This window comes from Diaporthe citri (genome assembly GCF_014595645.1).
Source record: "Diaporthe citri strain NFHF-8-4 chromosome Unknown scaffold_9, whole genome shotgun sequence".
Taxonomy (NCBI): domain Eukaryota; kingdom Fungi; phylum Ascomycota; class Sordariomycetes; order Diaporthales; family Diaporthaceae; genus Diaporthe; species Diaporthe citri.
In genome coordinates, this window is record NW_025064854.1 from 2613348 (window position 1) to 2639913 (window position 26566).

The 26566-nt window shown below is 46.7% G+C and overlaps 7 protein-coding genes across 7 annotated transcripts; 5 read left to right on the plus strand and 2 right to left on the minus strand.

The window, feature by feature from the left end:
• Positions 1 to 1308: 1308 nt before the first annotated feature.
• Positions 1309 to 2286, plus strand: INS49_015812 (uncharacterized protein; the record flags this gene model as incomplete). Its single annotated transcript, XM_043176490.1, has 1 exon — positions 1309 to 2286. One exon carries the CDS (start codon positions 1309 to 1311, stop codon positions 2284 to 2286), a length of 978 nt encoding a protein of 325 aa, XP_043019945.1.
• Positions 2287 to 8103: 5817 nt separating this feature from the next.
• On the plus strand, positions 8104 to 10217 carry INS49_015813 (uncharacterized protein; the record flags this gene model as incomplete). The annotated part of the gene is made up of 2 exons (XM_043176491.1): positions 8104 to 9858; positions 10206 to 10217. 2 exons carry the CDS (start codon positions 8104 to 8106, stop codon positions 10215 to 10217), a joined length of 1767 nt encoding a protein of 588 aa, XP_043019946.1.
• A 1466-nt stretch (positions 10218 to 11683) lies between these two features.
• On the minus strand, positions 11684 to 12091 carry INS49_015814 (uncharacterized protein; the record flags this gene model as incomplete). Its single annotated transcript, XM_043176492.1, has 1 exon — positions 11684 to 12091. The coding sequence occupies one exon, from the start codon at positions 12089 to 12091 to the stop codon at positions 11684 to 11686; it is 408 nt and encodes a 135-aa protein (XP_043019947.1).
• A 574-nt stretch (positions 12092 to 12665) lies between these two features.
• Positions 12666 to 14883, minus strand: INS49_015815 (uncharacterized protein; the record flags this gene model as incomplete). Its single annotated transcript, XM_043176493.1, has 2 exons — positions 12666 to 13359; positions 14216 to 14883. The coding sequence occupies 2 exons, from the start codon at positions 14881 to 14883 to the stop codon at positions 12666 to 12668; spliced, it is 1362 nt and encodes a 453-aa protein (XP_043019948.1).
• Positions 14884 to 15985: 1102 nt separating this feature from the next.
• INS49_015816 (uncharacterized protein) lies at positions 15986 to 17189 on the plus strand (the record flags this gene model as incomplete). The annotated part of the gene is made up of 5 exons (XM_043176494.1): positions 15986 to 16246; positions 16305 to 16428; positions 16485 to 16606; positions 16663 to 17103; positions 17148 to 17189. 5 exons carry the CDS (start codon positions 15986 to 15988, stop codon positions 17187 to 17189), a joined length of 990 nt encoding a protein of 329 aa, XP_043019949.1.
• A 6053-nt stretch (positions 17190 to 23242) lies between these two features.
• INS49_015817 (uncharacterized protein) lies at positions 23243 to 23545 on the plus strand (the record flags this gene model as incomplete). Its single annotated transcript, XM_043176495.1, has 1 exon — positions 23243 to 23545. The coding sequence occupies one exon, from the start codon at positions 23243 to 23245 to the stop codon at positions 23543 to 23545; it is 303 nt and encodes a 100-aa protein (XP_043019950.1).
• Positions 23546 to 24702: 1157 nt separating this feature from the next.
• Positions 24703 to 26480, plus strand: INS49_015818 (uncharacterized protein; the record flags this gene model as incomplete). Its single annotated transcript, XM_043176496.1, has 5 exons — positions 24703 to 25441; positions 25514 to 25604; positions 25712 to 25901; positions 25970 to 26290; positions 26361 to 26480. The coding sequence occupies 5 exons, from the start codon at positions 24703 to 24705 to the stop codon at positions 26478 to 26480; spliced, it is 1461 nt and encodes a 486-aa protein (XP_043019951.1).
• Between the last annotated feature and the right edge of the window lie 86 nt (positions 26481 to 26566).

Below are 26566 nucleotides of genomic sequence, written 5' to 3' on the forward strand. Positions count from 1 at the left end.
TACCCACGCCCGCCGGTCAGTCTATCAGAGTAGCCTACCCGCGGTAGCCATGCCCCGAGCCATGGCACCGTGGCTTGTGAGCATCGTGGACCCATGATCCTTTCACTCTTTACCCCTCGCGGTTGCATCCTGATCGCCTCGGAAACCTGCTAGCTGCGACTTTGTAATAATGACCTGTCCCACGGGCCGCCATCTCCAGCCCAGCCAGCCAGCTGCAAGCCCGCAGACATGTCGGCCACGGTGCATGACTGCATTGGGTATCGGCCAGCTACCGGCGGGGTGGATGCGTTCCTGGAGGGCAAGTGGAAATGTACGTAGCAAGGTTACATCGTACACCAACTCGCCATCCGGCCAGGCCGGTCCACATGGAACAACCATCTCGTCGGGGGGTGGGGGATGGGAACGAGGAGGAGGGCCAGGGGGTGCGGGAGAAAGCGAGGTACATAGTATGTACAGTACGGAGTGTACTTCGTACATGCAGCATAAGCCAAGCGGCGAACAAGGAGGCCATCGACAGCCGCGACAGCCTGACAGCCACACATCGCGGAAGCTACCGGCGCAGTGGATGTGGGTCCGTTGCGTAGTTTGGATCAGGCTAGCATTGTTTGATAGTGGCTTGGAACCTTGAATCTGTTTTTGTGGGGGTGCAGAGGGCAGAAAGGGGGGGGGGAGGTGATCTTGCTTGGGCGGAAAGGATTCCCGGCACTGAGCCCCGGCTGGGTAGAGCTTCCAAGCTTGGGAAAATCTTGCCGTTCGCGCTTCTCCTCTCCTCTCCGCTCAGCTCGCCCGTGGCCTATGCTCCTCTGGGGTAATCTCCCACTGGCGCCCGAGCCCGAAGCAGGCCTAGGGCAGCAGAGTCTGTTCTCCTCCGCTGGCGTCCGCCTAGCTTTACCTCGCTTCACTCGCTTCACTTCACTTCACCTCACCTCACCTCACCTCACCTTACCTTACCATCTCATCCCATTCCATATCAACCTGTCAACGCCTGGTGCCTGTGCGGTCCGTGTCTTTTTTCTGTTTCCGCAACTAGGATGACCTCGTTGGGATCCCTCACGCTCCTTACCATAGCAGCACGCTGACACACGATCCTGGGGGGCGCGTAACGTTGGAACTTCTCTCTCATGTGCTGCAGGCTCACTGGCACGCAATCCCGGTTGTGATCCGCCGTCCTCAACAACGAGCTGAGACATCTCCACCCCGGGGCCAACTGGAAGCTGGACACACCGGCACACGCGCCTTAGCAGCACCACATTAGTCTAGAGCATCTTGCTCGTCATCCCCAGAAAAATCTAGAACACCCGCATCAAGATGCTCGAAGAAGACATCCACCTCATCACCCAGCTGCCCCAGAATGCCTGGTTCGAGGGGTTTGCCATCCGGCCCAACGGCTACATACTAGTGTCGCGGCTGGACGAGCCGGTCCTTTACACCTTTGACGCCGAGGACAGGGAAGCCGATCCACAGGAGGTGCACACCTTCTCCGACGCCACCGGCCTCATCAACCTGTGCCCGATCCCGGGCCGAAACGACGAGTATGCCGTCATCAGCGGGAGGCCAGACATAGACGCAATGCAGTTCAACAACATGGACTACACCGTGTGGCGCGTCGCATTCACCTCAAAAACAGACTTCACCGTCACCAAGATGGCGGACCTCGGCGACTACGGCTTTTCCATCGGCATCATCCCGGCCAGCGAGCACACCCTCCTGGTGGCCGACACCTTCCTCAACCGCATCTGCAGCCTGGACATCGCCACCGGCGCCAGCACGGTGCTGGTCCAGGACCAGAGCATGGCAGCGGTGGACGGGGCCCCCTTCGGGCTCAACCGGCTGCGCGTCGCCCTGGGGTTCGTGTGGTTCACCAACACCAGCGCGGGGACCCTCTGCCGCTTCCCAATCTCCATAGAGGGCCCCAAGGTCACGGCCACCGGCCCGGTGCAGGTCCTCTGCGACGACGTGGAGCACTGCGACGGCCTGGCCATCGCCGCCGACGCGAGCGCCGCGTGGACCGCCAGCATGTCCAACGACTGGCTGTGGCGGATAGACCTCGACAAGGACGGCGACGACATCATCGCCAGCACGACGGTCGTCAAGGAGAACCTGTACAGCCCCACGGCGGTCGAGCCGTTCTATGTCGGCGACACGCTGAGGCTGTACGTCGTGTGCAACGGGGACAGGGAGGAGCAGCAGGCGTGGATCAAGAAGGGCGACTCGAACCCCTGGCCTGATTTCCACAACGTCACGGTCACGGAGAGCGTATCGGTGTCCGTTTCAAGGGGCGAATGAGAGAAGGGGGCAAACCAAGGGCATCGTTCTATCTCTCTTTGTCTACTGTGTATAATTGGGAGTCATCAGGAGTTCTTTTCCTTGTACGGGGCGAGTCATCAGTATCCATGGCTGTCTCCATTTTTTTAAAGGTAATACCCAGCAATATCTTTCACAATTTTGTGTCGCCTTTTTTGTGTGCTACGTGAGCTTGCATCGAGGGTCATGTCACTTCTCCCACGCACCAAATCTCGCTCGCGAAGATAAGCGAGGATGCCGCCTTGCATGCGCAAATTGGATGCGCTACTGAGGCAGTAAGCAGGCTATCGAAAAGCCAATGCCGGAACTTGCCATCGGGAAATACCCTGCCTGCGTCAGATGAAACCTGGCCCTAGGTCAATTTTTTCAGCTGGGCGATTGTGTAACCCCCCCGATCGTCATCTTCTCATCGGGGCGCCGCATTTTCGCGACTTTCGGCCCTACGTGCCTATGTAGACTACATCCAGCTTCGCCGATGTGGTGTTGGTGAGTTGCGATGTGGCTTTAATGTAATGCACGTCGGTGACACGACATCAACCAGTGGTCCACGTGTAGTTTTATCAGCCGTCGTCTGCGTGTACGTGTCACAAAGCCTCGCCATCCAATTAGACCGCATCCGAAGCGCCCTTGTATGCCTATTGCAGCTAGATGGACCGAGCCTCATGTGTGCTACGTACACGGTACGGTGCTTCTCGTGCATGCAGGCGGATGCTGTGTCGGCGCCGAGGGATCCGTGGCGCCGGTTCAGCGACCCACAGGACGTCGTCCGTGAGGCCCACACCTGTGGAGCAATATAGCACGTGGGAGGTGGAGGGAAATATGGATGCACCGAGGTGGTATCCTCCCAACTGAGGATCAATAGACAGCCTCAGTGGAGAACGGGGGCCACGTCAAGGGGGCAGACACCACGCCGCCGACCCGCATGCTGTCGTGGGGATTGTATGCACGCGGTCATGCAACCGCGAAGCTGGCAATGACGATCTCGTGTCACGATGGAGATACGGATGAACGGAGCGTCGGTCTGGGTGTTCAACCTGTGGGGGTCCTTATGCATATCGAGTCGGCAGTTGCGTGTATGGGTCATTATCTTGCGGCCCAACATCATCGTCGACGCTGATCGCCATCACCTGGTATACGAGAAAAGGGGATCAACCATCAGGCGCGGCATCCGAAAGCAAGTTTTCGTGGACAAAGTCTCTGTCACTTCTCAGCTCTTGGCGGAGACGAAACCACGTGTGCCACGTTCTTTTGCGAATAGAGTGTGTGGGCTTCAGATAGCATTGAGAGGAAAACAAGGAGAGGGAGGGAACGCTCGCCGCTGTCTCTGAACCGGCTCTTATCCATGAGCTGCTACGGATACTGAGCGTGGATGTTGTTTAGAATCACTCTGTCCCTCTCAAAGAGCTTGTTCGCAGTTATGCAGTGCGAGGTTGGCTCAGCTTCAAGAGCTAGGGGTAAATGGTAGAATGTGAAAAGCACAACAATGAAAGCATAAACCTATACCCTCATTCCGCTCGTTTGAGTGAGCTTCGTAAAGGCTTTGCTGCAGACAACAACGACAGTTGATCGCTCATGCCCAATGGCATGCTTATTCTCGGGTCAATGGGTCCTCAGCCCTCGTTGGTGTTTATGAGCAGCGGAATAAATTATGGCCCATTGCATTGGCTTCGACAGCCTCCGTCGTAAATACCTACGCCTCATTCATCTGCCAAGTGGACCATCGCCAGCTCGCGCCAACGAAGCACATCCATTAAGTCTTCGCCACGACAGGTGTACCGTTGGGAAAGGCCCTGAGAACGTGCCTCTGTCTTCCTTCTCAAGTTAGCGACCTTGAAACGTGGCTCTGCAGACCTCCATCACATGTCTTCGTTGACGTAATGGTTGTAGTTAGCTGTCTTGCACTACTTGCTTTAGGATTTAGTTAGGCTGAATAGTGAGCACTTCCTGCAGCTACCGTGGTCGGCCCCGGGCATGTTTTCCGACATGTCATTTCCGACATGTCATCCAGTTTAGAAGTGGGGAAGACGAAATGACGACCAGTTGGCTTTCAATATGCTGATGAACCTCCAGTTCTGAGCACAAGATACACCGAGGTCGGGTAACAAATGTGAGACGATTGCTACGGCTTCTGAGCCTAGGTACAAAAAGGGTCAAGTGACAAGTTAGCGTACCGTATAATCTCGAGCACCTAGTGTTATGGCAATCTAGTACAGTTGAGCCTTGGGCCATGCTTAGATCAGATCACCAAGATTTCCTTCCGCTTTTGCTAAGACTCATCGATCCCGAATCTCACACCTTTCCTATCCTGAGCAAGACCGTGGTCTTTAGTTCCCTGGCATCGCCGTAAGCCCTATGATCATTTGAACGAGCGCACACGCCACGCCCGCTTGATACTTGTCACGCCGAGGCTGTCACCATCAGCGTTCTCGTTTCTCATGGTAATGTCCAACGCCTTGTGGCCTGTAAAGCGAACATGCCATACTGGCATTGAGGACGAGGATCTCTGGACATTTTGACTACACAGCAATCAGGGCCAAAACGTCTCCATACACAAGCTCAGGTGTAGTCTTATCTATGTAATATGTAAAATCCGGGATGAGGTATTTATCTTAGGTCGTTGTTTGGTGACTTGCTTCGCGACCTCTGTTTAACTTGAAGATTGCCTACAACGTGGAACCCCATGGACTGCTAACTCTAAGGTAGAGGGAACTAGAGGATACTGTCTATTGAATTCCAATCATTCTAAGAGCACCCATCACCTAACTTCATCATTCTTCTCTTCTTTTTTGTCAGTTAACCGACCCCTGGTATAACTTCCATGAGACGTTCTTGTTTGTCCGTCTGGAACTCTCCTTCAATCTCTAATAAAATCCACACAGAGAAGGCCGTCATGTGCCTTCGGCACGCAATGTCATCCTCCGCAAGGACTCTCTGGAGTTGGACCGATTGTGCTTTGAAATTGACACGATGGATTGTTCACATGTTTCCCGCATGCTGTGGTTCCTAACTACTGCTCCGACAGAACGCATCCAGCGAACATTTAGCACCGAGTAAGTTCATGACTCGTCTAGCGGGCCCCAATCGTTCGCGATAAATTTGAACCGGCGCTAGAAAATGAAAAGATAAAGCAGACTTCGATCCGGCCGACCGATTTAGCAATTGGCATGGCCTAGGCCAGGGCGGGCGGGAATCGTGGTTTCGGGTTGACTCCCGGGAAATGACTGAAAAAAGCTAATTTTCCCACACGGTGGAGACTAGCAACTCGGCTCCGGTGTGGCTTGTGTCGAGCGAGATGAGATGATGCCCAACGAATTGGCTAGACCTCACGGGCAATGATAATCCCATTGAGGTCTCCACATTGGCAACATGGTGTACCTGGGTATGGAATTCCCAGTAAGGTATTCCGGAATCATGTTCCCCTCCTTCTCTGCCGCCAATGTGATCCTCGTAGTTATGCGGTGAGTGTTCATCCGAATGCAAGACAACAAATAAGTCTTCGCAAAAGCAAGCTAAAGTCTGTTTTTTAGGTGCAACAGGCTACATCCCTAAAGCTTGATCCACGTGCCGCAGTGGTAATACATCATTGCCGTGACGGCGGATTGCACATTACATGCAATGCAACTTTCAGCCTCGAGGAGCCTTGGCTGAACCAGGACCAGGGGTTTGCTTGTGTCACATGTGATCCCTTACTTCCCAACTCATTGGAAGATCCATTGTCCTTGGGGACAATCACCTCTCTGAATGAGAGCTAGACGGCTGCGGGAAGTCGATGCTAACAAACCACCTGGATCAGCATTTTACTTTTTAATTTCCCAATTGTCATGAACACCATTTTTCCCCGGCAGTAAAATCGAGAACAGGTATTTTGAAGATAGTAGCCCTTATTCAGCGATTGATTCCTCCTCGTGGCTTTTTTAAGCATTTGTTATAATTTGGAACATACTTCACGATTGCCATGCATTAGCCCTAGAAGGCCTAGCAATAGTTGAGATGGGAGACATGGCCATCGCTGCTCGCTATAGTTGATGTTTTAGATGACCCATTAACTGGTCCTCGTGTCCTTCTTGGCCCCTGGTAGGGGCGGTACTAGAGTATTCGACGGGACAGATGTTATCGTACAACTACTCGGCCGATGCTGGGCGGACGGTGAGTGGCATAGAGTTTCTGAAGCTTAGCGATGACCTCCTTCCCAGGATGAAGGGTCGTGAGTGCAGCAACGGCCTGTACTCAATTTTTCTTTCACGTGGGAGTCCAAACACAAAATCGCAGTATAGTTGATCGCGTTGTTGTCGGGTGCAGGGAATGCATAGTAAGCATTTCGGCCATTCTTTTTCTCCGATAGCTATTATAAGAGCTTCGGCTTCCTCTCGTTGCTTTAGATCCTTTTCTGATCAGAACAATCAACTCCCCTCTATTATTTTTGAAGACAGAATTTTGTGAATATTTTGACCCTATGCATTATGACGCTCTTTTATTCCTCCTCGCGTTAGAGTGCCCTTCGGCATAGCACTGGGGCTTCCAGCAGAACTACGCTCCACTACATGTGTGGTGCCCGTTTTCAGCGTGATCGCGTGTCATACGAGACTCTGGAGAACTCGGACCCTTGAGCCCGATGCGTTGTTGGAAGCGGTTCTGCAGATGAGAAACTTCCTACAACTCTACAGGTATCACAGAAGAACTACACATGTCTTATCAGATGCCAGCTTCCAGTCCCCCCAAAGCCATATGGCCCCTCCGTCGGTGCTCAATCGGGCTCAAAGTCGCCATGTTGCATCGTTCTGACCTCGCCGACCATTTCCAGCCGGCCTGCAGTCATGAACGGAAGGTCAGTGGTTGCATCATTACGGCGTTCAGTTACAGCACGTTAGAAAGAAACAAAAGAGGGTTTGATAGCTGATGTCAACGTGCAGCAGCCGGCTGTCGTCCGTCCTGCCGTCGTGGTCAGCACACATGTGACATGAGGTTGCATGCCCACATCTCACGGGCGTGGGGAAGATGCAAGCTGAATGCAGGCTGCGCCGCAAAACTGGCCCACTGGCCCCCTTGGGCCAACGGGAGGCGGCCCCAGCCACACAGAAAGCGACATCGATGCACGCAATCGTCCCAATCGGAAGACCTGACAGTCGATGGCGCACCTCACGTCTCGTTCGGTTGGCGGCAGATGGTGCTGACATGGGCGGGCCACGACCACCCACTCAGTTTCGTGCTCCACCAACTGCTTGCGGGTGGTGTTGCTGCGCCGGCAGCCTGCATGATGAGGGATGGTGGTGATGAGGGGGATACCGACCGTGCCAACCATCATCAGCTCACTGCCCGTCACACTCGAGCGCGCCAATGCGAGGGCCGTCCCTCCGGCCCTCCGGTCTTGGCCCAGGCATTCTAGGCAGACATGCTCACCCTTCCGCGGCCCCAAGACTGCCTGGACGGCCCTACTTTCGAGGCCCTGAATGGCCAGGGGGCCGGCCTCTTCGCGAGTCTGCCTATTCTGACAGCTAGAGCTGCTGTGTTCCACGAGGCGCAGCCTCGATCTTCCCTGCAGTGTCCAATGTGGGCGGTTGCATCCGGATGACATGTTGGCAAAGAGATGGATGGAGGGGTGAGCAGAGCCTCACTTGGCCCCAGTTCTTCGACCCCAGCCAGCCCTTCTACTTAAGGCTGACGGGCTCACGTCACATCACCTCCTCGCTTCCCCTCTTCCTCACCCTCCTCATCCTTTCGGAGCCCAGGACCACTTCTCTGGCTCTTCTGCACCTCCGAAAGCAGGCCTGGTCATTGTGAAAGGGTCGCGCAATGTCGGTAATGTCGGAGTTCAAAGAGCGGGCTGCACGCCCTGCCCAGGATAACGACGACGCGTACTCGGGCAGCAGCTACATGTCGGACGAATACACCCTCCCGGGGGGCAGCGTGGACGACGATGCCCGCAGCATCGCCAGCGCCTCGTCGTATGAGTCCTACGACTCCTTCTGCCCCCGCGAGCGCCTCCCCTCGTACCGCGTCCCCAGGGACCAGGGCACGTCGCAGCCCGTCTACGAGGCCTGGGTGCTGTGCATGTCCCACGAGAACGACCACGAGGTCACGAAGCTGACGTCCTGCGGCTTCGACATCCTGTCCGCCCACGACGAGGAGAGGCCCTTCGTGGTCTCCCGCACGGAGGCCTACGAGCAGCAGGAGCTGAGCGGCATGACCCTCGCCTCTGTCAACAGCTACCACGCCGCCAACAAGCGCGGGTTTGCCGCGCGCCTCCTCCGCGGCAGGCCAAAGACGTACGAGCAGGACCTGGACGAGCGCCTCCGCAAGCTGCCCGTCTCTCTCCAGTCCAACCTCAACGGCCTCCTCCGCAACCGCGAGGAGGCCACCTCCAACCGCTTCCGCCGCCGCGATTGGACCGTCGCCATGATGCGCGAGCAGTACCGCTACCGTTTCGCGAGCGCGGCGCCCGAGCCGGTCAAGAAGAAGGGCCTGTGGAAGGGGAAGGACTCCCGGCGGGTCGAGTACCTCTTCGTCATCCGGGGCGCCGAGGGCAGGGTGGCCGCCGATGACAAGGGCATGTACCAGCCGCGGGAGTTTGGCAACCCCTGGAAGAGGGTCGACGAGGAGGAGAGGCAGCTGCGCGAGCGCTCCAAGGACATCCGGCGATTCGGCAAGGAGTGCGTCCGTGATGGGTGGTTTCCCAGGCCCCGAGGGCGGTCGCTGTCTCCCATGCCCAACGCCCCCGGTCCTGTGCCACGATTCCAGGACTGTCCACCTCAACCCCGCGAGGTGGTCACGGTATGTGAGCGCGGCAGGCCTTTCAGTCGCAGCCGAAGCCAGAGCCGCAGCCGCAGCCGCAGCCCATCATACCCACCTCCGAAGAACGAGTGTCTCCCTCACCTGAACCCATTCGTGCCCCTGCCCGTGCCCATGGGCGGCATGCCTCCTCTGCCGCCTACGCCGGGGCCGTACCTGTGCCCGACGCCTGGTCGGTACATGGCCCCCCCTTACGTGCCCGCAGGAAATCATCTTCCACCGTTCGCACTGCCTCCCTTTGAGCCCTGCATGCGCTCACAACTCCACGGCCCACCGCACCCGAGCGACCTGGCCCCAGAGCCCTGCGAATGGCCACAGCCCTACGCAATCCCCCAGGCCTACGCAAACGCAGAGCCCCTCCCACGGGCCGACCAGCTCCCCATCCCCATCCCCATCCCCGTGCACCACGCCGCCGCCGCCCCGTACCCCTTCGAGATGTCCTCCCCGCCGCAGTCCCCGCGCGCATCATCCTTCCACTGCGTGGGAGGCGCCCCTCCCGCGGCGCCGCCGCCAGGGGGCTTCCCGACCATGGAGGCCTGCCACCGTTTGTTTGACGCCGAATTCGCGCATGACAGTGACGACGAGGGCGACGAGGGCGATGACGAAAAGACCGCCGCCGCCGCCGCCCAAGCCCAGCAACCTGACCACGCCGACCGAGTTCTCGCCCGCGTCGTCCCACCACACCGGGTCGACCGTGCAGAGCACGGACGGTGCCACGACGACGCCCGGGGGCCCTGGCATGGAAGTCTTCTGGGAGTAGGGGCCCTCGTGTGTATGTGTGTGTGTGTGTGTGCTGCGAATCGTGTCCTTCGGATGATGGGTGGGAGTTTGCCGGGCCTGCGGGTGGGTGGGAAGCAGTTCGTGCGAGACGTGCTGCTCATGCCTGCTGCGAGAAGAGGGCTCGGTTGCTTGAGACGCAAGAGGGTTTGTTCTGACTTTGGGACGGCGTGGCGCTTAGACTGGCCGTCGGGAAGTGTCGTGGGCGGCTGTGACGTGACTTTGCATGTGAACTGTTCTGGAATATGCGGGCTTGACACGTCACCCTGGTTGAGTGCGTTTGTCTGTCCATACGTTTGATGATATCTCTAAACCCCGTTCGGGTCTTTCCTCGGCAGATCAGAGCTTAATACTACCAACTTTCGGAGTTTTCCTAGATTTGCGACTCTCCGGGGCTGACCAGGAGCTTTCTTGTCGCTTTGATGTGCTTGAATAGTGCCGTCTCATCGGGCATCCTAGGAGGAAAGCACGATATGCAGGACGAGTAGCTTTGCATGACATAGAACCCATCGACTAGGGCGAGATCATCGAGTCTTGTTCGTTCCCACGACGGATAAAGAATGGTCTGGCCCAGTGCATCGTGATCGTAATCTATCCCGTGGCTCGATCAGTGTATCAAATAATGCGTTAATGGTCAAGGAGTGAATCTGATTCGATGCAGACCTGGGTATGTGTTGAGGGTACAGCGGTGTGATAATCCCAGCTCTACGGTATTCCCCCCCCCCCCCCCCCAGCCCGGAAAGCTTCAGGTCATTAAGCTTTTGTTCGTGGGGTTCGAAACCTAAGTTTATATGGATAGGATTCTAGGTGTGTGGTCCATTTGTTCCGAGGGCACAGGTACGAAACCGAGCGGTCAACAATGCGAATACTAGGTCTCAGCAAATCTAGCGTTCTCTTCTCTGCTCTTCATTAAACTTCGAGCCCCACACAAGTCGTCGATCTTCCTACTTTAGAAAGTCCAGAAGACTGTAATGACTCTACGTGGATGTTGAGGGAGATGGAGCACTGGGCGACCCCAGGCTCCAAGTCAAGTCTATCACATGCTTCGTCGACCTCATGCTATCTGAGCCGTCGCTTCAATTCAGATTCAGAGATGGGTGTTATACAGAGATGGACGTTACACCAGGACTTCCCCTGTCTAGTTGATACGGTCTAGGTCCGCCACATCCCGCGACATGCGGCCTTGTTTCCTCTACAGATACACACGAGCAGCATCAGATGCAAATCCGGTGGCCGGGCGCCGTCGTTCCTTTGACTCGCCAACGTACACGGCATAAGGTTGAACCCCTTGATTAGAGAGTAGGCGCGCCTGTGTCGTGCATGGCACGTGAGCGGCCCTGAGTAAGGACTCGTCGTACGCAAGCAAATAGCATAAGTTAAGCGGACTTCGAACAGGGTCCCGCATTCGCCTATGCAAGACTGCGAGCTTAATGTGCTTGTGAGACGGTGAGGCTGCCTGCGCTTTGGGAACCGCGCTGAAGTAGCTTTTCTGGCCCCCCTACGAGCTGCATTTTCTGGGTCACGAACACCCATGCGCCCAAGAATCTACCAGCCGAGATACAGTTTTCTGTTCTGTGCGATGTCTTACATGCCAAGTCAAAATGCCAAGTGAATATGCCAAGAATCCAAGACGGGAGATTTACGATCGAGGCCTTAAGCCAGATCGAGCGGGCATTTATTAAAAGCTCCCATCTAAGATGCGGTTCGTAATCGTTAATCTACGTCAGGAAAGGGTTTAATACTGGTGAATGTCATGAATGTTAAATGTGTTTCCAATTTTCTCCCGTGCTCCCAAAACCATGACTCGTCCGTCCAATTATGACCTCCTATTCCAAGCCTCCACCTCCAACTCAATCCTCATCTCAGGAAACGCCAGCCTCGGGACCGCCACCGCGGTCCAGACAGGCCGATGCCCCGGAATCTGCTTCCTCAGCTTCGCGGCGACGTAGTTGTACGAGTGGTCCATCCCGACGTGGTATGGCCGGACAGAGTAGACGTCCTCCCAGCCCCTGAGGCCCGCCGCCTGGAGCACACGGTCTACGTTGTCGAAGGCGAGGTTCACCTGGCCGCGGATGTCGTAAGGGTCGACCTCGCCGCCGATCGTCCACCCGCCCTGACCGGAGCACTTGACGGTGTCGCCGAGGACGACGGCTTGAGAATAGTGGCAGATGTCGCTGAGCTGCTGGCCGGCGCCTCGGTCGTTGTGGTACTGCAGGGAAGACATGGTTGGGCGAGTGCCTCAAGTTGGGCTTGGGAGTGATGTGACTGGGTTTGGAATGCACCAAGGCGTGCTGCCTCAGCGCGAGATCGTTGGTAGTATCGATGAAAGGTTCGGTTTTCTGAAGTGTAATGTTTGCAGGTGAGCATGGCCGACATGAGGCTTCCTGGGATGAGACCCCGCGGCGCTTTATATCTACGCAATTTCTACGACTGTCGAACATGACCCACATAGATATGCGTCGAATGTCCGTCCGACAGCCAGGTACCCAGACAACGCCCAAGCTGAGTACCACAGACATCGTGGCCGCGGCCTCCAGTATACCACGATTTGCGATGAGCTGCGGTCAGACATCCGGGGCCATATAGGCAGCCGAAGCGCGACAGAACCTGTGGAGACAGCACAGCTGCATATGTGGGAAGCGAGAAAGTGTGTCCCAGAACTTCAAGCCCACCGACAGCATAATTTATATTTTGAAGCACTCGGAACGGTACTGACTCGTTCTGACGAGAACAGGGAAATGGAAACTATATTGATCAACAGTGACATTTACACAATCTACCCAGGCGGCCTGGTTTTGTTATGTCAGCTTCCGCACTTTAACCTTGGCCCTGAGGCCTTCTCGCCGTGGGTTGGCAGCTCGCCCAGTCTCCCGGTACTCATCCGAAAACAACCTCTCATACTCAAATTCATCGACCCTCTTCCTCTTACCTCGAGATGTCGCAGATCGGCAGTCCTTGGAGCGACACTTGCATTCCAGGCTCTGGAAGTAGTCCCTGCCGTAGTCCACAAACAGCTGCTCGCCGGCCTGGATCTGCCGCCTGGCGCGCACGTAGATGACCCTCGTGTGGCCGCAGCGCAGCGCCCTCGCGAACGAGCAATTCGGCCCACAGGAGTGGTTCAGGAACCGCGTCCAGTTGCCCCCAGCCGATGCGTCTAGGTAAAGCTCTCCGTGTTGCGGGTGCTTGAAGAGAAAGTTAGAGTACCGCTTCTGCGCCGGGGAAAGCTGGTCATAGAGGCGCAATGCGCCGCTGTATAACCCCAGCACCGTTCCTTTGGGAATGGCTTGCTTTGTGAAAACGCCTATTCCTATCTCCCTTGTCTCTCGGAGTTCAAGGTTGCTGTGGTGGTCCTTCTCAGCATGGAACACCCCGGGGCTGCAGAGTGGACCGCATACCTGGCCGTGACCTGCATCGGCATGGAAGAGACACCTGCCCTTTTTTGTCCACAAGAGATCGCCAAGAGATGCATCTCCAAAGCTGAGTTGCGACGGACTGTAGCTATGTTCGTTAGTAAACCTTACTTTTACCCCGTCGTCGTCTTCAATCCACGCCGTTGCCTTGGACAATGTTTGATATCGAAAGTACTCTGGGTACCCTTCTATCGCCATTTCGTCGGTTTGGCGTGCAATGATGGAGACGTTTTCTTTGAACGACAGATTTCCTTTTTGGGTTGCCAGGGAAAGCCTATGGATAGGCGATGCAAGAGCTTTATTAAGCGGTCGATGTCTTCCGATAGAAGACGGTACCAAAATCATCCAAGCCCCGCGTACGACTGTGAAATCTCCGCTGTTAAATATCACTTTACATCCACTGTCTGTTGTGGGATGAACTCTTCGCAAAGAAAGACAGACTCATAGCCCAGTACAATGAATTATCACCCTCGGCACAATAGGTACCTTACACGTACCAATAAGACACGGTTGATTAAAGATTGGCTAACAATGGCCTTGATCATGATGCTTTGTTAGTTACTTCCGTCCTTGTCCTTTGAAGGCTTAAGAATGGAAGGTAAGTGGCCATGACACCACATTATACAGCCGAATAGAGACTAGACGCCTAAAAGCTTGAACTTCAACGAGTCACTTGGTCTCTATGTTTGTGCTGATGCAATAGAGGGCAACCAGAACTGGTTGGTGGAAGACCATGGGGCCTTATACGGGCACCTTTGCTACGAGTAGAGGACAATTGCACGTAGTGGACTGCAGGAGCCCTCATGATTCAGCTAATTATGCGTGTTAAATCCTGATTATAATCATGTCTGAGTCGGTGGACTCAAAGATGCTCAGCTCTCTTCAAGTTCGATGCTCATAATTCGTCAACGGTCCCAGTCGTGACCTTTCCCACTCACAATGGCCAAGCGCCCTTCTTTTCTAACTCTTCTCTCACGCTGATCCAGGTTTCTCTGTCCACATTGTAGTTAATGGCCTTCGACGCAAAGCTGAAAGCAGTATCCTCCAAGGGCTCGCTGTCATCGCCTTCAACGCCTTCTATCCCGAGACCACTCATCAACGCCTTCATAGGCTCATTCGACTTCTGTGTGTCAAGATGCGCATAGGCGCATCCAAACTTTTCAAAGCCATGCTCCACGACAGCACAGACTGCTTCCCTGGCATAACCCTTTCGCTGGTAATGATGATCAATGCTGACGCCAACATCAGCCGCCAACACCGTTCCCTCTCTGCTGCCTTTCCTGATCTTCCAGGGGGGCTGGTCGCTCAGGGGCTCTGTCCGAGGCAGGCTGTTGAAACCGCCGAAGCCAATGAGCTGGTCCGTCTCGCGCAGGGTGATGACCATGAAAGCGCTGCTGCCTTTTGCCGTTGCCTCTGCCCATTTGTCGACTCGTGGCAGCATCTTCTCGAGGGTGAGATCCTCCTCAACCGGCCAGGGGAAATTGGCGTGGTCGCTGAAGTAGGCCACGAGAGCCTCGCCGTCTGAGGGGACGGCGGTGCGGATCGTCAGGCGGGGGCTGGTGATTTTGAGGCCGGTGGCCGCCGAGGTGGCGGGTTCGGACGACATGATTGCAAGTTATGGGGCGGGTTGGCCAGATTCTGGTTGGGGCCTTGGGCTGCTGTGATTATGCCCCTTTTATCAAGAACAATTGCACTGCTGAGTTCTCTCGCAGGACACAGGATTCGAGTTGTGGATGAGTCACACAGCCAGAGGTGAGACACCCGATAAGCAGTGTAACTCGGCGAAACTGTGGCTTCACGTTAGCCCCAAATCCTTCGACGTCTCGTAAGCGAGCTAGTAACTGGCCTACCATGCACAAAGATAATTAAGAGAGAAAATATCAGAGAACGAGATGCAAGCAACTAATTACCAGCTGACCTGGGAAGCATTTTAGTGGAGACTGCACGTTCAGGTCAGGGAGAAAAAGGAAGGTGAGAAAGTGGGGAAGACTGGTGCCTTGACGGTGTCACTCTCCGTTATCTTGCGAAGGATCATTAAACAAATCGTCCATAATCACACATAAGGTAGTCGGCATTGACTACCGAGGCCACTGCAAATTTTGGGGGTAATTTTCAATTATGGTCCGGTCCAGCTAGCTAATTTGTCTCAAAGTCGACGTCAAAGGCGGAGTTATGCAGCTGCTCATGTTTGCATTTACAACAACAATATTTACCTTGACATTGTAAACGACGACACTATTCTAGTTGTGACATAACCTCGAGTTGTGTGCCCGTAGTTCTATGAAGCATTGGGATTCGATGGTGGAAGCTCTTTGCTACTTCCATCCACTGCAACACCCCCCGTCTCGTAGTAGTGAGCTGCAGCGGTAAGGTTGGTGTCGCAATTGCTGCTCAGGTCGACAGCAACGGTGATCCACGCCAGCAACCCATCCTCCAGGTCCTCACCAAGCTGCACGTACTCCACGAACGGGTCGTAGTCCGTAGTGGCTTCCTCCAACATCCAGCCGTTCACCTCCCACGTGGTAAAAGGAATCGTGTTGGTGTTATACGGGGTCTGGCGTGACGAACCGGAATCTTCCGCGGAATATGAAGCACAACGGCGCAGAGTCTACACCTTACGCGTCCCAAACCGCTATCCTCTGGCCATCGTCCGTCCCCGCAACGTTTCTGAGGTGGTATCTGCTGTGAAGCTAGCAATCGAAAAGGATATGCGGGTCGCGATCCGCTCGGGCGGACACAGCTGGGCCTGTTGGAGTCTGCGGCAGGACAGCGTGCTCATAGATTTCGTCGACTTCAAGCATCCGGACTACGACGAGGCCACCGATACCTTGAAGGCGAGTCCGGGAACAATCGGCACGGAGTTAGTGGAATACCTGTCACCCAAGGGAAGGTTCTTGCCAGCTGGCCATTGCGCCACGGTGGCTTTGGGCGGGTTCCTCTTACAAGGGGGGATGGGTTTAAACGCGAGGGTAAGACTCGTTTCCAAAGGGATTTTTCTTAAAGAAAAGTCCTTGCTGACATCACAAGGGATTTGGCTGGGCTGCTTCCTACCTCCAGGCCGTTGATGTTGTTACGGCAAAAGGCGAGGTACTGCACTGCGACAAAGAGCAGCACGACGATCTGTTCTGGGCAGCAAGAGGTGCCAGTCCAGGTGATTACTTCATACAAGATTCTAGGTTCGAGTAAGGCTGCTGACAGCCATTTCAGGATTCCCTGCAATTGTCACACGGTTCTACTTGAGAACCATGGCAAATTTCCCTGTACAGCTGAACAGCGCCTACGTCTATCCCATCCAGGAGTATGATGCGCTCAAGACGTGGATGAACAAGGTGCTTTCCTCCACGTCCCTGCTGGCATCGCGAGTTCTCACATTGACGCTTACTAGACCCTTCCAACACTCCATCGCGATACAGAGCCAGTGGTCCACGCCGCCAACGACCGGACAAAGGACTACATCGCCGTCATGGTTGTCGCTCGCGCCGACACGGAGGCGCAGGCTAAATCGTACCTCCAGGTCCTGGCAGACACTCGTCCTCCAAACGCTCTCGAAGTCATGGAGCAGCAACGTTCTGATCAGGCCCAAGACTACGCGGAGTCCTTGAGGCTGATGCCACCCCACCACCGGTGGGTTGCGGACAACCTATATCTGGAAAACAAGGTGGACTTCGCGGAGACCGTCAAGGAAGCGTTCACATCGCTCCCCAAAGGAGGTATTGCCTTCTGGGAGCCAATGAACCCTGTCTCGCGCGAGCCGCTTGAAGACACGGCGCTCAGTCTGCACACTGATCACTACGTTGCCCTCTATGCGGCATACAAGTGTTGGAAGGTGCGAGGGTCGTATGCCCATACGCTAGCGCTAGCCTCAAATAGGCTCCTTCTGAGCGTTTGATAGCGGGAGATTTCTCTCCTTAATATATAATAATCAACTATTATTTACTTAATTGCTTTATTAAGTTATAAGCTTAGCATTACTTAAGATATCTTAAAACGTTAGGAAATATTAATACCCCTATTTTTATAATTATTTTTATATTTAAATTATTAAGATTTTAATATTACTAACCTTTACTTATATATTATTATTATACCTTATAATAGCTATTATAACTAATAATAATTTATAATAATTTAGCATTCCTACCTTATTTAATATTTTAATTACTTACTCCTTTTTATTTATTTATTTATATTAATTAATGCTAATTATTATAAATAAATAAATATATAAATATTATTTAAAATATATTTAAAAATATATAAATATTATTTAAAAAATATTAAATATACTTAACTTTAAGCTTAACTTATTATTTCTCTTAAAGTTAAATTTAAAAGAGGAAAGCTTCTTAAATTAAAGGGTAGTATAAAGTTACGATTTTTAATTTATTAGCCTTAATAAATATATTATAAGCATTAAGAAATAACTAAATAAGGGTATGGCTTTTATAAAATAAAAAAAGCTTAATAATTAAGCCTTTATTATATTTCTAAGCTTAATATATTTAAGCCTTATAATATTTATTATATTATATAAAAAATCTTTTAATATTTAAAAAATATTAGTTAATTAATTTAATTATAATATTAATAACTTAATTATTTACCTTTTTTATTAATTAATAAATTTATAATATAAAAATAACTTTAACTTATAAAGCTATTTAAATATCTTTTAAAACCTTTAAATAAAACTTTATATTAAAATTTTAATATTAAAATAATTAATTAAGAAATTAATAAAATTACTTTTTAAAAGTAATAAGGTTAAAAGCTCCTTTTTTTAATAATATTATTAAATATTATAAATAATATTATTAATAACTTAAGTAACTAAAACCTTATAATATTTTTTAAAATTAAACTTAAGATAATAAATATTATTTTTTATATAAAAGTTAAATAATTTAAAGCCTACTTTACCTTTATTTAAAAAAGGTTAATATTAAAAAATATAAAAAAAGCTATAAAGTTTATATTAATAAGTATTAACTTTATATTAAGTAATAAAGAATGTACTTAATGCTGCATATAAAACTTTATATTTATTAACTATTTATATATTAATTATATAAAGCTTGCTAAATATAAAGCTAATTAAGAATAAAAGAAAAGTAAGAAATAAGTTATTATAAATTAAGCTATAAATAAAGAAGTTATTAAAATTTTTAATAATAATAAGAAAGATATAATAATATTATATATTAATATTTTAATATATATAATAAAGCTATTAATAATTATAAATACTTTAATATTATAGATTTTTAATTTTAATGCTTTAAAATATATAATAAAATATATAAAAAACTTTAGCTTTTTATAATTATATTTAAATATAATTATTATTATAAGTAATAATTAACTTATTATAAAAGGCATTAACTTTATGGAAATCTTTTTATAATTATTAAATAAATTAATTATTAAAAGCATTTTTATTAATATTTTATATAATTATATATTAAGGAATACTTATTTATTTAGCTAAACTATAATTTAAAAAAGGTTTTAATTAAATATATAGGAAAATAATATCTTCTTATTATTAAAAGATAATAAATTTTATAAGATATTATAAGCAAAGTTTTAATATAGAAATTTTAAAATTTAAATAATAGAAAATAACTTTATAATATTTGCAATATATAGTAACTTTTATAAAGCTTTTAGCTATAATAATTTATTAAAATTAATTACTTAATGCTTATATAAAAATGGAAACGTTATGCTAAATAAATTAATGGATTTTTATTATAAATCATGCCAACTTATAAAGTTTATTAAGAAATACTTATAATTATTATTAAAATAATAATTTATATAACTATTTAAGTATATTTAATTTAATTTATTAAATAAATTTATAATAAAATTATTAAAAGGTTCTTAATACTTTATTTTATTTATTAATAACTATACTTAATTTTATTAAATTTATTTTATTGCTTAAAAGAATAATATTTTAAATATTATTAAGAAATTTTTAAATATAATTAAAACTTAATTTAGCATAAAAGTTAAGATATTTAGTTTAAATAACGGGGGTAAATATATAAATAAAATAAATATTGTAATATTTTAAAAATGCAGAATTATTTATAAGAAATTACTTTTTTATCATTATAAGTTAAATGGCATGCTTAAAAGGTTTATATATATCATTATTATTAATGCTTATATAATAATTTGTAATAAAGATTACTTATTTTTATAGCTTAAAGTAATTTCCTATGTAATATACTTATTGTGGTTATGGACGTGCCATAGGGGGATAGCAGCACTGGGCACGATAGGCACTATGGGCAATTGGCACTAGAGCACCGGCAGGCAAGGGTTACGTGCGGCAGCACGTGACCACCCCTAGATAGTTTATAGCCAGAGGGAGGTTCTGCAGCCTATGGCCGCAACCCTCCTTCCTTCTATATAGCCGATTTGAATACAACCAGTTTGCTATTAACCAACGTACGTTAACCCAACCAATACTTATGGAATTAAAAACTATATTTAACCTTATTATATTAAATAACGCTATTTAAGGTACTTTATAAATAAAAGCCTAATATTAAATATTTTTAATTATACTTTTATATTATATACCTTTATATTTTTATTAAGGCTTATAAACTAAGAATGAAATTATTAAATAAAGCTAAAAAGGCATACTTTATAAGATTTAAGGCTAAAAGTAAAACTATTTTTTATTTATTTATGCTGCTTTAAAAAGTTATTATAATTATAATATTAAGCTATATTACTTAGTTTAATTTAATAATAAAGATTATATAAATAATTAATTAATTAAATAAGAATATGCTATTTAAAATAAAGGTATTATTAGCGTTTTAGCTAATAAAACTTATTAATAATATAAAACCTATAAATAAACTTATAAATAAACTGCTTAAACTTATAAAACCTATTAATAAACTACTTAAATCTACGGAACTTATATAATTATATAATTTTTAAAAATAATGAATTTAGCCTTTATAAAAAGCAAAAGAAAATATAAACATTATTATAAAATATTTTAAAGATTTTAATAACTTAGCATTAATTAATATAAATCTTATATTAAATTTTACTTAATTAGTATTAATTAATGCTAATTACCTTAATTAAATCTTTGCTTAAACATTACTTATTAGCATAATAAATATTAATAATATTCTTAATATATATATATAAATTATAAAGAGTAATAAAAGAAATGCTTAATAATAAGCTATTAAAAGAAAACTTAAATTACTTTTAAATATAAGTATATAAGTTAAAGTGCTTATTATTATAAATTAATATATTATTAATTCTTATTAAGTATATATAAAGAAGTTTAATGCTTTTAATAAGCTTATTTGCTATAAAGCTTAACTTATTGCTTATAAATATATATAAATTTATAATATAAATTATAATAATACTTATAGCTTAATAATGCATTATAATAATTTAAAATTAATTATTATTATTATTATTATAATAAACTAATAGCTTTAGTAATTTAATATTAAAACAATATACTTATATAATTATTTAAAATATAATATTTATATATAATTATTGCAAGGATATTAAGTATTATTTAAGAATTAATAAGTTATTTTAAAACTTTTTAATGCCCTATATGAATTTAAATAATTAGGCTATAAATAATTTAATACTTTTAAAAAGGAATTAATTAAATATTTAATAAAAATAATATTTAACCCTTATATTTTTATTAAAGATTATATTATTATTATTATTTATATTAATAATATTTCTATTATTAAGAGTTTTTTTTAAGTTAATAAATTTTGCATTAAGCTTATATAATATTTTAAGTATAAAGATTTTAATTTTTATAAATACCTACTTAAATTAAAAATTATATAAATTAATAATAAGATTTATATTTTTTAAAAAGGATATGCTTAATGGATTTTAAAACGCTTTAATATATTTAATTATAATTAAAAATAAATTCCTATAAATTTAAATTTATTTTTATAATAAGAAGAACTTAATAATATTATAATAAATTTAATAATATATTAATTACTTATTAAATTTATTAATTTTCTTATTATTAAAATAAGACTTAATTTTGCATTTTTATATATAATGCTTTTAATATTTAATATAAAGCCTATAATTTATCATTTAAATATTATAAAGGGGGTGCTTTAATATATTTAATATATATTAAATTATACCTTGTAATTTTTAAAATAAACATTATTATTTTAATTTACTATACTTAATATATATATTAATGCTTTTTATAATATTAATTTAAATAATTTAAAAGTATTTAATAAATATATATAACTTTTTAATAATAACCTAATTACTTAATTATTAAAGTATTAATTTATCATTACAAAATTTACTTATAAGATAAAATATGTAATATATTTCTTAGCATTATTATATTTTTATTAAATAATTTAAGCATTAAAAGATTTAAATATTAAATATATTAAGCATTTATTTATTTTATATATTAATAATTAATTAATATTAAACCTTATTTAAAATTATAAAGTTAATGCTTAATTAAAATATATTGCTATTTATTATTACTTTATTTATAAAGGAATTAAAGAAATATATAATATTTATTACATTATATTTAAAGATAATTTTATTAATATTTATATAAAAGCATTACTTTGCCTTATTTTTAAAAAGGCTTATATAAAATTAAAACTAAGATAAGTATAAAATTTATATTGCTAAATAAGTATTTAAATAATTAACTTAAAATAATATAAGCAAAATATATAAATATAAAATAATATTTATATAATGGTTTTAATATAAATTATAATGAAATATTTAAATTATATTTTTTAATTATTAAAATAGGATATTTCTTATTATCATTAAGGCAATGATATTTATAATAAGGGGTGTATTAAAAGGTGCGAGGGTTGTATGCCTATACATTAGCGCTAGCCTATAAATAGGCTCCTTCTAAGCGTTTAATAACGGGAGATTTCTCTCCTTAACACACAACAATCAACTATCGTTTGCTTAATTGCTTCATTAACAAGGACGCGGCCGAGGATATATGGCATGATACCTGGGTGAGAAGGACTATGGATGGCCTGCGTAAAAAACAGCGTGGAGCGTGTCTGGGTGACAAGGACTTTCCGTTTCACGATACCAAGTACTGGAGTGACGAGGCAGGCAAGAAGTTAATGTCGATCCGGAAGACATGGGACCCCGAAGGACGTATCTGTGGGTACCTTACTAAAGGTGATAAGAGTGGAGCTAATGGCGTGTCGAATGAGCTCCATTGAGTGAGTTTTGGAGTTCATACCTGGTATAAACGATTGTCGTTGATTCGGCCTGGGCGCGGTTGTGATGGAAATTCAGTAACAATAAGTCTTCCATTGTGACCGAAGCAATTCGTGTGATATTTGTGTCCTCTATAGTGCACTACAGTATTCTCTACTGGTGTGCTACGAATGGATGACCTCACTCCTTCGTGTCTCGTCACCATGAAGTGAGGGCAAGAGCCATTTCCACATTGTTGTTAGTAAGTAATTGAAAGTCTCAGAGTCTTCGTAAGCTGATTTGTTTCCGGTATCTAAAGTCTACTGCGGCCTACAGTTACAATAACTTGTCCACAATAATGCTATTTACGCGCTTGGCATAATTGGAATAAAGGATTACATACACGGACTTGTATTACCCATCAAAGACATGGATTGTGATCCAGAAATGTCTTCTGTAAGAACAATAAAACACAAAGCCCGGGGTTATGAAGACCATTCATGTTCTTTGTGTGGCGGATCAGAACTCAAGATAGGGATATGGCAGCCACGGCATTATAAAGTATGACCTAAAGCTTCGAGGATAGCGTCGACTTTTGAAACACATCACCATCCGCTTCATTACCACTCAATCGTCTTCAAAACCTGCAGAACACAAGAACTTGTCACAGCACCTTTACGAAAATAGCTCAGCAGAACACCATGGACCAAACCACCATTGATTCCCTGACGCATCGATTAATCAACAGGGAAGTCTCACCTTCCTCTAATATTGTCATGGAGCAGGTGTTGCAGGCCCAGATGGAGACAGATTATCAGGTTGAAAGGTTGAAGCTGCAGGCCGCGAGCGCCAAGACAGCGCCCGAGAGGATGAGTTGCAACCTTCGAGTGAAGGCACTCAAGATTCTCACTGCTCGGCTCCAAGGCGTTTGTGGCATCAACACTGACATCCCCACTAATGAGGAGGTCGAATGGGCCAGGAAGCACTTTGGCCTGCAACAGTAGGTGTTTTTAGATCTATAATTCCACCAGTTCAACGCGGATGGTAGGTAGGATTGGAATCTGTGGTAAGATTGTCTCTATTCTTTATCTAAATAAACTTTTTAAAAAAAATGTCACTGATTTCTGCTCGTACTCTTCTATTTGACTATGTCTTGCTTTTGCTTCACTCTAAACTTAACAAAACTTCGATAAAATATGTTGCATTTGTTACTCGTCTTCCTTGCTGATGTCCGTCTATCCTGTTCTCCGTATGTTGTGGCATGACTGAAGAGAGATGGCGTTCTTATTCATCTCAAGGCAAGTGGCAGACTCGTCCTTATCGCACGGCGGCTGACAATCTTCGAGCCAAGTACAACGTAAGTTTTCCTTGATCCCAATCCATACACACCCTTGGCTTGCCAACTCACCAGTAATCTGTGTCCTGCACACATAGCCATGCGCACAAAAAGCCCCGGCGTAAGCGGAAAAGCCGGGGCCAATAGACTGCAAATATTCGATGTGGTGTCCTCAGCGATGGTGGCAGATCAGCCGTATTGGCGTTCGTCACAAGTCTGCGGCCTATAATAGCCGGTCATTTAGATGAGCTGACACTAGGACATCCGAGCTGCCGGTAATATCCACGTGGGGCCACCAAGCCTCGACACAAAAAAGTGCTCTTTAGACGAAAAGCATTAGCTTGATAAGCAAGGGCGGCACATACGTCTGAAAGCTTTGCCTCCACAGAACTAATGGGTGGCTGCACCTGAAGATCACAAGAACCAAGCCAAAGTATTCGTTGGCTTTGCTGCTTGTGATTACCCCGCCCCCCAGTGGACAGCTGTAGGGTGGCACATAGCTCACATGCGGTCAGCATTTCGCGCTGCAATGCAAGAATGACTCCCAGGGCGCGGCAGCCACAATGGGAATGATCGTCCCCCGAAGCCATCAAGATATCACTCGGTTCTGGGCAGAATGCAACCAGCCCAGCTTACACAGCATCGGCTGGATATGAGTAGTAAGCCATTTATGACACAATCCATTGTCATATGAAATGAGATGTATAAGAAGAGGAGAAGACACTGTCCGTACCTCAGGTTAAAGTTTTTTTCTGCGAGACTTGACTCACAGTTCAACTTCCAAACGCTACGGACAAAATCTGTTCTCTTACTTTCAAGGTTGCAATGGCGATAACGGATATAGCCACCCCTACTGCATGGCTAGGAATCATCGCAACGGCCCTCTTGATCTATTATTTAGCCTCGACAATTTACTCCTGGAGTCGGCTTCGGAGCGTTCCAGGTCCTTTTATCGCCGGCATCTCATCACTTTATGAAATTTCAAGCACCGCCACTGGCCAAGAAGGATGGCTGTACAACGACCTGGCCAAGAAATACGGCCACCTCGTCAGGATCAGCCCCAACACTATCCTGACAGACGACCCAGACGTCCTGCGCAGAATGTGCGGCGCCCGGGGAACCTATGGCAAAGATGCTTTCTACAGCGGCTCGTTCAAGCACCCGGATCATGACACCATGTTCTCAACGACGGAAATACCAGCTCACGATGCCATCAAGGCCAAATTAGCAGGTCCCTATGGCGGCCGCGAGACATTAGCTATGGAGCCGATAGTAGACGACATCATCAGGGCACTCAACCAGCACATCCGAGACGAGCTGTCCCAAGGCCCGGGCCGGGCGCGCATTGTCAACTTTGCCGATATTGCTAACTTCTTCACCATGGACGTCATCACTCGTGTCGCGTTTGGGAGTGAGCTGGGATTCCTGAGGACCCACTCTGACGTCCATGGGCTCATGGCTGCGCTTCGGGCGACTATGAGGACCTATACCATTCCGATGAACGTCCCCTGGCTGCGGTCTATAACAACCTCAAACTACTTTCTCAAAGCATTTGGTCCCAAGAGTACGGACAAAGAGGGGCCCGGGGTATTGATACGGTGAGGGTCAGACTCGGCTGATATGACTCTGGCGACAGTCAAGGTTGATGCGTACTCTGTGACAGAATCATGGAAGAAGAACTCAAAAAACGATTCAAGCCTGGAGCCCCTGACGAGAAAGACCTACTGGTAAGTATAACCCCGCCTTGGAACATGCTCTTCCTGTCGGGAAGTGGCTGCTGAATTACTTAGGGTGCATTCATACGAGCTGGGCTCCCCATGGGTGCTTGCGTCAGCGAGGCTTTGTTCGCCATGTCGGCTGGGTCGGACACAACAGCTGCGACTATACGCTGCACAATGCTGTATCTTATGACAAATCCGCGCGTGTACCATAAGCTCAAACAGGTCGTCAGAGAGGCCGTCGACGAGGGACGGGTATCAAGCCCAATCAAGCACGACGAGGCCAAGCAGTTTCCCTATCTTCAGGTTCGTGATCCAAATGGCGGGTCCCAGCCTGCCACCAGCAAGGCCGCGTGCTCACCTCTGCTATGTAGGCTGTCATATACGAGGGGCTCCGCATGCGGCCACCTACACCGATCAAATTCCCCAAGGTGGTTCCCCCCCAAGGTGATGAGATCGACGGCAAGTTCATACCTGGCGGCACCGCCGTCGGATGGAACTTGATACCCATGATGCGCTCACCCCGCCACTGGGGCCACGACGGCGAACTCTTCCGCCCCGAACGCTTCACGGAGGCGGACGAGGACAAACGCGCGTCAATGGAACGGCTGGTCGAGATGGTCTTTGGCCACGGCCGGTTCGGCTGCGCTGGGAAACCGCTGGCGTTCATGGAGCTGAACAAGGTCTATTTTGAGGTGAGCGCTCCGCCTTACCAGAATCCATCCAGGCGTAGGAGCTGCGTGGCGCTAACAGAGGGACGGGCAGCTTTTCCGGTACTTTGACTTCCAGCTTGTTAACCCGATGAAGCCGTGGCACTCGGAGCTTTGGAGTATATGGATGGACGACGCCTTCATGGTGCAGATCAGTGAAAGTGTCGCAGATTGAGAGTACGGCTTGGTTCGATGAATGATGCTGTGTTCGTCCCGGGCCCTTTCTGCTGAGGCAGATTTGCTAGCTTCGAAGACTCGAAT